At 40.9% G+C, this 13021-nt stretch overlaps 1 protein-coding gene across 1 annotated transcript in view; it reads left to right on the forward strand.

Annotated features, from left to right (window-relative positions):
- The first annotated feature begins 5274 nt into the window (after positions 1-5274).
- The window catches only part of poglut1 (protein O-glucosyltransferase 1), a 30551-nt gene continuing 22804 nt past the window's right edge, over positions 5275-13021 (forward strand). Inside the window, exons 1-3 of the mRNA XM_051896967.1 lie at positions 5275-5425; positions 12633-12723; positions 12833-12976. Of these exons, the coding sequence (XP_051752927.1) occupies positions 5350-5425; positions 12633-12723; positions 12833-12976 (311 nt within the window). The 5' untranslated portion in view covers positions 5275-5349. The remainder of the gene's footprint in view (positions 5426-12632; positions 12724-12832; positions 12977-13021) is intronic.

The following is a 13021-nucleotide window of genomic DNA, read 5'->3' on the forward strand; positions in this document are numbered from 1 at the left end:
CAACAATTAGGCAAAGACATGATAGGATAAGATATTTGATAGACTTTCTAATGAGTATGTCCCTGGTGAATTTAGGCCTCTTTTAGTGACCCAGTCATTTAAAAGCTAAAAATAAATGATGATCTGAAGAAAAAGAGGACAGACATGAGTACCATAGGGAATCACAGTACAAGTTTCTTAACATGCAGATGATAATTATTGAATAAAATCAAAATATATGCATACATGGCATACAACGCACACATGATAAAGGGTCCCCCCAACCCACTAATGCTAACTATGACTATTTGTTATCTTTTATGCAAAGAGTTTTTGTTGTTGATGTGTGGTGAGAAACCTATCCCTTGCAAAAAGTATTCTTATGGAACAATAACTCACTTTCTTGGCTGACCTCAGCAGAATTATAAAGACTGACATACTTCCCTCACTGTTTTCTGACCATAATGCCATTTTTATCTGTATTCCATTTGTATCTGCCTCCTTGAGTAAAAGATCCTCATACTGGAAACGTAACACCTCAATTCTTCAACACAACAAGGACCTTACTAAAATTGATAACTTAAAGGGATAGTTCACCCAAAAATGAAAATTCTGTCATAATTTACTCACCCTCAAGTTGTTGTAAACCTGTATGAATTTCGTTCCTCTGAATACAAAAGAAGAATGTTTTGAAGAATATGGGTAACCAAACAGTTGATGGGCCCCACTTACTTCCATAGTATGGAAGTCAGTGGTGCCCCACAACTGTTTGGTTACAAACATTCTGCAGAATATCTTCTTTTGTGTTCAGCAGAAGAAAGAAATTCATACAGGTTGGAATAAAAATGTGGAGGATTGTTCAGATTCAGAGAGAATTGAGCTTATTGATCAGAAACATCACTTAAAGCAGTGCTTCTCAAACCTGTCCTGGGGACCCTCCACCACTGCATATTTTGCATGTTAAATTATTTTTCTTTTTTCTTCTTCTTTTTTTTAAAAAATGCATTATATCAGCATCAGTGCATGGCAGTCATAGTCATTCAAGTCTTATTGGTAAAACCTGAAAGCCAAAGAAAGAAAATAAAAATTATCGATCAATGTTTTCTTTCTTTGGTTTCAGGTTTAATTTAATTATAAATATTGTATTATATTGTTGTATTGTATTATATTTTAATTTAATTATAAATATTGTATTATATTGTTGTTTAATAATTGATAAATAAATAAATGATGTGTTCTCTCTAAGGCTTCCAGATTTCAACAATTAAATTACGATTAAATTTTTAGTGACTAGTATGTATTCCCAATAAAGCTGTTTCTTAATGAACAGATTCGAATCTAATGTTAAATGTGGTTTTATAGACTTTTTAATGTTTTTTTATGGTTTTATGTGCACTGTAATCTGCAGCTGGCAGGGGTGGCGAACCCCGGTCCTGGAGTGCCACAGTCCTGCAGAGTTCAGCTCCAACCCTGCTGTCACATCAGTCGTCGAGAGGTTTCAGGAATCTAAAAGGCAAGCGGAGGCATTCAAACGCTACCTCCCTCGTCGTCTACACCCCTCTGGGGTTGCTGGGCGTGAGCAGCCCCAGCCGTCTACCTCCTCATACAGAGCGCAACAGAAGGAGAGTGTTGCTTCTCATGCCCCATCTCATAAAAGGGGGGACCGGGGAGGCATTCTCAGCAGAAGCCTTCAAAGCAGAAACCAGATCTGAGGACTGTGCTTCAAGCTAGGAGGGCTTCAGGCCAAAAAAGGTCCTGACGCTTATGGCATCAGACCTCTGAGGGCGCCCCCTTGCAGGGTGGAATGGCTAACACCTCAGTATACGGCCCGTTCCATCTCGGTGCCCTCACGGGAATCGTTCTGTCAACCCCGCCACCCTTGGTGCCTCAGGGCGCAGCGGTTTCCAGCGAGCTTATGGTGCAGCGATCCCTCGACGCTGCGTCACACTCGCACTCTCTGAGGAGAGACAAAAAGCAGTCAAAACGGTTTTATTTTCTGCCAGTACGCTTTAGGTCATCGGAGTGACTGCATTAAATACACCAGAGACCAGTTTAGGAGCAGACATCCTGTCGAGACAGATGCTGAGGCCAGGGGAATGGAGACTTCACCCCGAGGCGGTAAAGTTCATATGGGAAATTTATGGCCAAGCAGAAGTGGACTGGGACTGGATGCTTTGGTACAGACAATTGTTCTGCTCCCAGGAGTTCTGGAGAAAGTCCGCCGGGAAGGGATAAGTCTACTGCTAGTAGCACCTTTCTAGCCGAGCCGAATATGGTTCTCGGACCTGATATCTCTCCTCGACGGCTCTCCTTCTGAGATTCCGATCAGGAGGGACCTTCTATCTCAGGCGGGAGGTGTGATATTTCACCCCCGCCCAGAAATGTGGAACCTGTAGGTTTGGCCTCTGAGGGGGCCCAACTCATAGAGTCTGGTCTCTTAACTGAGGTTGTGGAGACCATACTTCACTCCAGAGCTCCATCCACAAGGAAACTTTACGCCCTGAAGTGGAAACTTTTCACTTCTTGGTGTAATATGCGACAGTTAGATCCAGCAAACTGACCAGTCGGTTCAGTGCTTGACTTCTTACAAGATCGCTTTTCATCAGGGCTAACCCCGTCTAAACTAAAGGTGTACGTGTCAGCTATTTCTGCCAATCATGCTCCTTTGGATGGGACAACTGTGGGGAGAAACCCGTTGATAACCCGTTTCCTTCGTGGTACTTTGAGGCTGAGGCCTGCAACACGTACCAGGGTTCCTGTTTGGGACTTGGCCATTGTTTTGGAAAGTTTATCTACAGCTCCCTTCGAGCCACTTGATACGATTTCAGAAAAGTTTCTGACTTTAAAAACCATCTTACTTCTAGCCATCTCATCTCTAAAGAGAGTAGGAGACCTCCAGGCCCTATCTATATCCCCTTCATGCCTGGAGTTTGCACCGGGGATGGTCAAAGCATTCCTTTACCCTAAACTGGGATACGTCCCTAAGGTTCCAACCAATACACCACGGCCTATTGTGTTGCAAGCTTTCTGTTCTCCTCCGTTCTCTGAACCAGACCAGGAAAAGCTGAATCATATGTCCACAGAACTGCCCTGTGGAGGAAATCAGATCAGTTATTTGTTTGTTTTGGGCCGCATAATAGGGGGCGCCCTGCGCTCAAACAAACAGTCAGCAAGTGGATAGTCAAGGCTATTTCAGTGGCTTATGAGGTTTCTGGTCAGCCATGTCCCTTGGCTGTCAGAGCTCACACTACTAGGAGTATGGCAGCCTCCAAGGCTTTAATTTCGAGGGTTTCCCTCAAAGAAATTTGTAATGTGGCAGGGTGGTCCTCTCTGCTTACGTTTGTGAAGTATTATAACCTCGATATGGACACTGCTCCAGGCTCGCAGGTGCTTGTTGTTTAGTATGCACAGTTCATACAGACAGGTATTTGCAAGCATGGCATTTTGGTAGGTCGTTCCCCAAAGCGTTGCTGACGCAGTGCGAGTTCCCATTCGAAAGGGAAAGTCTCAGGTTATTTATATAACCATAGTTCCTTGAGAACAGGGAACGAGACACTGCGTCCCTTTGCCATACTTCCTGCATCCCTGTGACCGACTTACTTCAGAATTCTGAAGCTAAAGCTGGTTTGGCCGGATGTGCCTTTATCCTTATCCTCTACCGCAAATGAGATTATAATGCTTTTCCCACCTGATGCTGATGTAAGTTAGCCTATAACAAACATTACATCTGAGGAATGCTAAAGTAATTACATCTTGGTTGATTTCTTTACTTAACTTTTATCACCTGGACTACATAGCTTGTGCAACATTGTGCTGTAATACTAGGGTTGCCCTCGTACGTCATACTCCAGGATTCCCCAATAACACTTAATGTGAAAACATACAGCTTGTACCTTATTGGTGTACAATATACACAACACTATACTATTTACAACAAGCAGATGAGCCCAGGAAGTGCTTTGCCATAAAAAAATTATGCAGGTTACAATGCACACTAAGCATTTTCTTTATAATATGTTGAATATTTTAGGTTGTATTTTTAAACCGACAGAATATGTTAGAAGTGAAATCTGAAAGGTGAATATGAATCTTCGAATTTTTAATAGGCTAATGAAAATGTGGGTGAAATGTTTTGAATTGAAATAATCACAGCATAGGACCATGTTGAATTCCAGCCCACAAAAATGCAAGCCCTAAAAATACAGTGCATTAAAATGCAAACACGGTTAATGCAATGCACTTTTCTTTTTTTTTTTCCAATTAATGCAATTCAACAGGTTTTTTTTATTTTTTTATTTTTTTTTTCAAACATTTTTGGCATTAATAAACTTCCATAGTAAAACACATTCACAAACATTGCAGCTACTATACGTTTACTACCAGCGATATAACAACATAATCATCAAATATAGAACACTATTCACAAGACCAACGCGCTAATCCACACGAAACTGTGTATAACCATAGTCCCTTTCAAGTCTTTGGTGTAACTGACTGTACAACTCCGAAAGCGGCTGGCCAGTGGCCACTGACGACACTGCCATTATATGATAGGCTGAGGTGCCTCACGTGATCCAAGTTAGCCGTTACGCTTTGCTTTGTTCACTAACCCTGGCAGACACCACAGCAAGTTAAAAAAAAAAAAAAAAAAAGAGAGAAGGGAAATATCAATATGTTCTCTAAACATAAAAATGTCTAGGGAGAAACACAATGAATATTAAAAAAATAATAAAATAAAATAATATATATATATATATACATATATATATATATATATATATATTTTATTTTTATTTTTTTTTACTGTACCTTCTGATCACACTACAACAAAAGTGATGTTCTTCGTCTGTATTTTTGTCTAAAGATTCTTAAATCAAGTTTATTTGAGATGTAAGTTGACAAAATATGAAGTCAAAATGAAGTGAGTTTATGATTAAAACAAGAACAAATATCTGCCAATGGGCTCAGAAAAATCAACTTAATTCAAGGGGAAGTTCATATAACTCACTGACAGATATTTTTTCTTGTTTTAAGCATAAATTCGCTTTTTTCATTTTTTTAAGACTTCATTTTACATTTGCAATTCAAATAAATGTATCTATTTTTATTGGGAAATGAAATAGATTTAAGACTTTTTGCTCTGATTTAAGACCTCTTTAAGGCCTTAATTTGTGCAATGGTGAATAAAGACTTTCTAAGACCTGCAGAAACCATGTCATGTTTAGAGATCCACTAAAACACTACATTATATTTAAGAGCCTATATACTCTTGAGCCGAGGCGGGGACTTCTAATCTAGTGTCAGACCATACTAGTACATTGATCGAGTTCTCCTCAAATCGAGCAAGTCACGGTTAATTGATGCAGAAAAATGGAGCTGCCGTGGCTGCTTATACTGTCTTTCATTATTCTGCTGAATGGAGTTGAATTTAGTCTTTCTGATTACGGTGAGAACTTGCAGAATGTTGTTTTGATCTTTTGGTCGGTCTTGCTTTAATTTGTGAATCTTCATACTGTAAGTTTCTGTACCTGTGGTATCTTAGCATTAGCGTCTCTGTAAGGTAAGACCCAGCAAATCTGCTTTAATGTTTTTTGATGTTCTCTTTTTGAAAATGCAGCATGTCTTGTTATAGTTGTCAACTGTCTGTGTGTTTAGGCTAGGCTAAATATTAAATGAACAGAGAGTGTACACACGTTTTGACAATCACTGTGAACCAAGTATATAATATCTCTCTCTCTCTCTCTCTCTCTCTCTCTCTCTCTCTCTCTCTCTCTCTCTCTCTCTCAAATTCAAAGTGTGCTTTATTGACATGACAAATATGACAACGTATTGCCAAAGCATTTCTAATTTTTTCTAACATCAACATATCAACATACAGTGAATCACATGTACAGTACATATACAAACATAAAAAGTAAGTAGAACAATCAATCAACATTTTAGAATACCATGAACAATTTAGAATCCCCCCTCTCTCTCTCTCTCTCTCTCTCTCTCTCTCTCTCTCTCTCTCTCTCTCTCTCTCTCTCTCTGTGTGTGTGAGTGAGTGAGTGAGTGAGTGAGTGCACATTACTGATTAGTCGACTCTCTCTTTTTGTGACAGGCATCAATGTATCTTGCTGCTAGTAGGATACAATCTCTTTTTTTTTCTCCTAATAAATGTTGAAGTTGTTTTTTATTGTTTAATTTTATAAAATTAGGGAAAAGTATTTCAAATTTTGGATAAAATGTCTTTCTGATTTCTTCATAGTTAGGGCAGCTGGTGAGGAAGTGTCGCTCTGTCTCCACTTCTCCCTGGTCACAGTACGGGCAGATGCGGCTCTCTCTGGGCAGCCAGTTCTGTCTGTATCTGCCCGTCTCTGCAGTCAGAGTGTGATTGCTCAGTCTGCACCTTGTCATGCGTATTCTCTATTTTGGCCCAAATAACATTTAAGTTTACTGTTGTTTCAGTCCAATAAGTCAGGTAATTTTCTATTTGTTTCTTTTATAATTTGGTTGGGCCTAATTCTGTGGTTAAGGGTGTCAGTGTCGAGAGGCTGGCTGTTGTTAGTCATGTCAGTTGTTTTTCAGATGTTTTTGCAGCCTCAGGACCATCTGAATCAGGGGGCTTTTTTCAATGTTCATTTCATGGTTTTTAAAGGCTTTAAAATGAGTTGGGGTCACTCATTTTTAGATGTTTCAAAAATATTTGATGGCTCTTTTCTCAAAGTGAATTAATAGAGGATATTGGCCTAATTCTGCCCTGCATGCGTTGCTCTGTGTGTTCCTCTGTACTCTCAGGATACGCTTACAGAACTCAGCATGCAGTGCTTCTGTTGGGTTTTTGTTGCATTTGTCAAATTCGTGATTTAGAAGAGGACCCCAAACTTCACTGCCATATAGTGCAATAGGTTCTATGAGTGATTGGAATATTTCGAGCCAGATTCTGATTGGTATTTCAATTTGGATTGATTTTTTTTTATGGCATAGAAGGCCCTTCTTGCTTTTTCTTTCTGGATTCTTTTTGGAGTCTTTTCTGGATTCTAATTTATCTCCAGTTGTCAGGGAAATGACCAACACTCTGAACCAAGTTGAACAGTTTTAGTAAAGCCAGTCTTAATTTGCTCTGTGTTCTTCAGCATTTCATTGAGGATGCCATCTCGTTGACTTGCTTTTTTGATGTTTAGGGCCTGAATTTTATCGATCAGTTAATTTTCTGTTATGGGGTAGTCTAATGGGGTTTGGTATTAATAATTGTATGTTCTATATTGATATTTTTTTCATATATTTGGATTTGTTCTGGGTTCATTTTTATTTCTATATAAAGTTGTTCAAAGTGCTTTTTCCAGGTGTCTCCATTTTGTATGGCTGTTGTTTTTTTTATTCAGGGAATTCCAGTTGTCCTAGAATTTGTTAGAATTTACAGATTCTTCTATAGTTTTTAGCTGATTTTCATGCACTGTTCTCATACACTTTAAGTTCCTCACAATATTGATGGTACAAATCTGCATTGTTTGGTTGTCTGTGTTTTTGATTTGATAATTTTCTTAATTTTTTCCTCATTGTTTTACAGCCTAAATCAAATCAATTTCATTCTCTTGTTTGGTTTTATGGATTTTCTTAGAGGATTTGAGATTAAAGTTGTCAAATAATCATATGTATAATTTATGTTGTCCACGGCCAGAGTTACACTATCTCCATCGTAAGGATAAACTCTGCCAAGGAAGTTGTCTATAAGTGATAATACTTTTGGATGGTCCATTGCTGTTTTTCAGTGTTGTTTTGCGTCAATCTGTTTTTCTCTCTAATGTTGTACAGCTTTACTGGACTGTGAATGTATTGTTGGTGTTTTTTGCTTTATTTAGATAAATCGTAATTTGGCTGTGATCTGATAGGGGACACTTGTTGCACACTGCAGTAAGCTAGATCGATATTAGAATATCATATTAATAAATGCTGGGTGGCTTGTGTTGATAAATGGCATGCAATTAATTTTAAAACGTATTGTATGATGGAGAAAATGCTGTATCACTTAGCTACATGACAAAATAGTGTTTTTCTCTGAGGCATGGTAAAAGCATTGTACTCTCGAAAAATCAAGAGAACTAGATTTAGACAATAAGACTAAATGTGTTGAGCTATATAACAATAATTCGTTTTCTGTCTACAAATGTAAGCAAACAGTTGTTCCATTGTCTAATATGTAGGATTATCCATGAACGAAGCCCACCAAATGAACACGACTCCAACAAGAGAGCCTCTTTTGTTCCACAAACTTCTCAGAGCAGATGGTAACACCTTGACGTAAGGTGTGAATCTCCACTCTTATCAGGAAACTAAAGCATCTGTAAAACCGCATTCTTCCATCTTAAAAATATATCTAAACTACAACATATGCTCTCAATGAAAAATGCAGAACAGTTAGTTCATGTGTTCATGACCTCAAGGCTAGATTACTGTAACGCTCTACTGGGTGGTTGTTCCGCTCGCTTGATAAATAAACTACAGCTCGTACAAAATGCAGCAGCTAGAGTTCTTACTAGAACTAGGAAGTATGACCATATTAGCCCAGTTCTGTCAACACTGCATTGGCTTCCTGTCAAACATCGTATAGATTTTAAAATCTTGCTAATTACTTACAAAACACTAAATGGTTTAGCTCCCCAGTACCTGAGCGAACTCTTAATGCATTATAGTCCTTCACGTCTATTGCGATCTCAGAATTCAGGCCAGTTGATAATACCTAGAATATCGAAATCAACCGCAGGCAGTAGATCCTTCTCCTATTTGGCACTTAACTCTGGAACAATCTTCCTAACATTGTTCGGGAAGTAGACACACTCTGTCAGTTTAAATCTAGACTAAAAACGCATCTCTTTAACCTGGCATACACTTAACACATTATCAATTTATACTCTCAAATCCATTAAAGGATTGTTAGGCTGCATAAATTAGGTCAGCCGGAACCGGGAACACTTCCTATAACACCTCGTTACATCAAAATGGCATCTACGCTAATATTAGTCTCTCTGTTTATCCCGAGGTTTACCGTAGTCAGCCGGATCCGGGCTGTATCCAGGTGAGATCAAGGACCTGCGCCTTGATACGACCACAACTCAGCCCTGAAGTGTCAGCAGAGTCAACAAATCATCCATTGTGAAGGCCTCATCGACACGACAGCCAGTGGCACAGTTCCTCAACAAACCGTCTGTACCGCCGTGATGAATACGATCCTCAACTGGATGGAACTGGAATAAATACTTTGACTGTTGCGATCCCATCGGACTTATGATTCGCCAGCACTGTTCGCCAGAGGAGTAAGGCCCCCCGACTAAGCCTGGTTTCTCCCAAGGTTTTTTTCTCCATTTTTAACACCTGTTTGCCTCCTGTTTGCCACCTGATGTCACCTGTTGGAGTTTGGGTTCCTTCCCGCTGTCGCCTTTGGCTTGCTTAGTTGGGGACACTTGACATTTGATATTCAACAGTGTTTTGATCTGCCTGCATTGACACCATTGTATGAGAACTGAACTGAGCTGGATGATGACATCACTGTTTACTCCAGTACTGAATTTACTTAAGATGGATACTGTCACCATTTTCTTTAAGAGCTGTTGTGCAGCCAAAATTATATACCAGTTATCACTGTAAAGCTGCTTTGACACAATCTGCATTGTAAAAAGTGCTATATCAATAAAGGTGACTTGACTTGACTTGACTTGATCGTGACGCTACAATCACCTGGTCCAAACTGCATGCAGTCAGCATCCACATAGAGCGCTTGTAAATCCCCCGCACGTTTGACCGAAGTAAGGGCGAGCAGCAGCATGGTTTTAAGCGAGAGCTCCCTCAAGCCGACAGACATGAGCGGCTCGAAGGACGGAAGTGCCAGAGCCCCGTGTACCAGAGACAGATTCCGTGATGGTCGCGACCTGAATGGGCGCGTTGTGTGGCGGCGAGGGTCGTGCATTGCCGATTAACGGGAGGTGTGAGCCTTCCGCTGAATGTGTGAGTGACACGGACACGTGTATGTGAGAAGTGTTGCAAGCACTCCGCGGTGGCGGAGGTCCTGCATTCAACACCAAGGCGCGAGCATCGCCGATTATACGGGGGAGCTGCGAGCCCGACTCTATCAGCAGTGTCTCGTCTGAGCATCGAGTGTGAGAAGCTGCTGTTGTTCGTAGTCACCTGCAACCACCAAGGGGACCTCATGAGAACATTTCGGATGTTTCACGGTGGGCTCGAGATCATCATCCCCCGCCGTGCCGAACGGAATGATCTCCGAAACACCAGGGGCGGGTCGAAGACTCTTCAGCGAAACACACTGGAGAGCGGGGGTGGGAGTTGCGCCTTGTCCCTGCGCGATCGCCCATATGTGGCCGTCCCACCAGCGGCTCGCTGGCGGCAGTGGGACGTTGCAGAGAGGAATCATAGAGGGCGACGCTTCTCCGAGCCCCAAGCACTCGCACTGGGAATTCCTCGTAGTGCGGGCAGCCTGACCCGGCGAGTGCTGCTTCCGCATGGGCGAGTCCCAGGCACAGGATGCAGAACTTGTGGGTGTCCAGGGCCTCGATGGGTCCCAAACACAGCGTGCAAACGTTGGACATGCTGGAACGCGAAGAGGGAAATCCGTCTTCTTGTGTCTTCTACACAGCTGTCTTGAGTAGTAGTAGTAGTTTGTGAAAAGGAAGATTCTGAGCTTATGCCGCAAGGACAGCGCATTATATAGCGGCAGGGACCGCCCCCTTTTTGCCGTCTTGGCTGGCATTGGCCAGTGAGAGTTGCAACTTCACTGGCGTTGTGCAATAGGTTTTCAGGTAGGTTTAGGAAGGAAGGGAGTCCCTAAAGCGTCAGCTTCTGACGCCATGTCGAGAGACTGTCCTCTCAGGGAACTGTGGAGTTCTTTCTGTGTTTTTAAACATTTATTACAGGTAAATTCTTATGAAAATTTTACCTCAATTATAGGGTATCTGTGTGATGGATGAATGAGTTCCAGTATTTTGATGTAAAGTAGATTTTTATAAGATGGACCACATTTAAACTATGAAAGTTGATTTCTTATAGTGCTGACCCAAAACTCTCAAAGTTTGGGCACAAATAACCATGTGGACATTATGCTAATTACGTGCAAGAACAAGAGAACTGGGCGTAGGACCCGCCCAAAACCACATCTGATTGGTGGAAACCCTCGAAAGGGTGGAGCTGACAGACACGGTTAAAAACCCATGTCAAGCAGTTTAGCTTTGCTTTTTGCCTTGGCTTTCACCTTGATTCGTGCCGACCTACCGTTGTCCTGCCTGCACGTTATCCCTCTTCAAGAGCTCACTCAAAACTCATCAACTCTTCCGTATAAGCCTTCGTTGAACTTCGCCGAAGAAAATCCTCTCAAAGTCCTTTGCTTCCAGCAACTCATCGAGACGCAGAGAAACTTGCGCAGCAGCACGTAACCTGGCAACCGACCCACAGGGCTTCCCTCCTGCAAAGCCAACATCTATTCACCGTCGAGTGCTGTCCCTCAGAATACAACAACGACCGACCTCCAGCAAATCAGCACCGAAGAGATTCCCTCCTGCAACTACGCCACAAAGGGAACACGCGCTCACAGGAGCATCCCAAACGCAAGTGCCACAATCTCCTCATTCTTGCTGAGCTGGTGCAACTTTTATTAAGCAAACAAACTCAGGTTGAATTGCTAGTATATTGCTAGTATGTTAATTCTCTCAGGTTGCGGTCAAAGAAATAGTGTTTAACGCTATACAATTGGGACTACATTCAACCTCCGTTAACCATATCACGATTTCCCTGTCACTGTATGAATGAATGTGTGTGTGTTTTTGTTAGATTAGTTTGTGTGTATTAGAGTAGTTCAATAAAGTCTTGTTTGATTTTTCACATATACAAGTGTCTTGTGCTGTGTGCTTACAAGTTACTGCCTTAAACTTTCGATTTTCGTTACCTTGCTCATAATCAGTAATCATAACTTTATATTATTAAACCCTAACCTCAACTTTTCGGTGGACGAATAGTTGATAGTGTTAAATATTAATTCTGAATCATTTACATATTAATTTGGTTCTTATTCACTGCAATTCAATTACCTTTGAGTTTTAATTGATCCGAGTTTCCCTTACAAATAAAATGTAGTATATTAAAGCATCTTTGGTGTTTCCATGGTTTCTACAAAATAAAACCGGAAACCGAGGATAACGCAGAAATGACGCCATTGACAGGCGACTCCTGGACACGTCCCGTATCCTTGGTTAAAATCGTGATTTTTCTCACGATTTACAAATAGTTGGAAACATTTGGGATATTGTAAGTACTCAACTGAACAAAATATTTAACACTGGCCTAGTGGTTTTTGGATATTTTACTGCAAAATTCTTATATTGTGCCTTTAATGGTTTGACTGTGAATGCTCTAAAAGAGAATAGATCTAAATCTGTTCTCATGTAATCTACTGTTGAGCAACCATGAAATGAACGGTAGGTGTATCTTCCTAGAGAATCCCCTCTCACCCTGCCATTGATGAGGTACAGAGTGAGGCTTTGACAGAGCTTAATCAGAAGCTTCCTGTTTTTAATCACTTGGGCATCAGTTACCTTGGGAAGTTTACAATGTTTTGTGGGAAGCTCTGTCATAAATATATATATATATCTTTCTTTCTTTTCTTTCAGCAATACGTTGGCAGTCATTCATGAGGAGGATCACAGAAGCCACAAATAATTACCAGCCATGCAGTCAGGAGAACTGCAGCTGTCATCTGAGGTAAGCAAATATAAAGAGTATCTTGCAATAGAATATGCATATACATGCAGCTGTACAGGTTGAAAGGCTGTATTATGTAGACTTTAATCCATCACTCTTTTGATTGCAGTGTCCTGAACAATGACCTTAGGCCATTTAAAAATGGCATATCTGAGGGGCTCATGGCAGACACAGTCCAAAGAGGCGTTGGTACACACTACCAGATAATCAGTAACAAGTTGTACAGAGAACAAAGCTGCATGTTTCCAGCAAGGTTGGTGAAGTGTAACATTTTTTTTTTGTAAAATCATGATCCTGT

Source organism: Ctenopharyngodon idella, chromosome 1 (genome assembly GCF_019924925.1).
Source record: "Ctenopharyngodon idella isolate HZGC_01 chromosome 1, HZGC01, whole genome shotgun sequence".
Taxonomy (NCBI): Eukaryota; Metazoa; Chordata; class Actinopteri; order Cypriniformes; family Xenocyprididae; genus Ctenopharyngodon; species Ctenopharyngodon idella.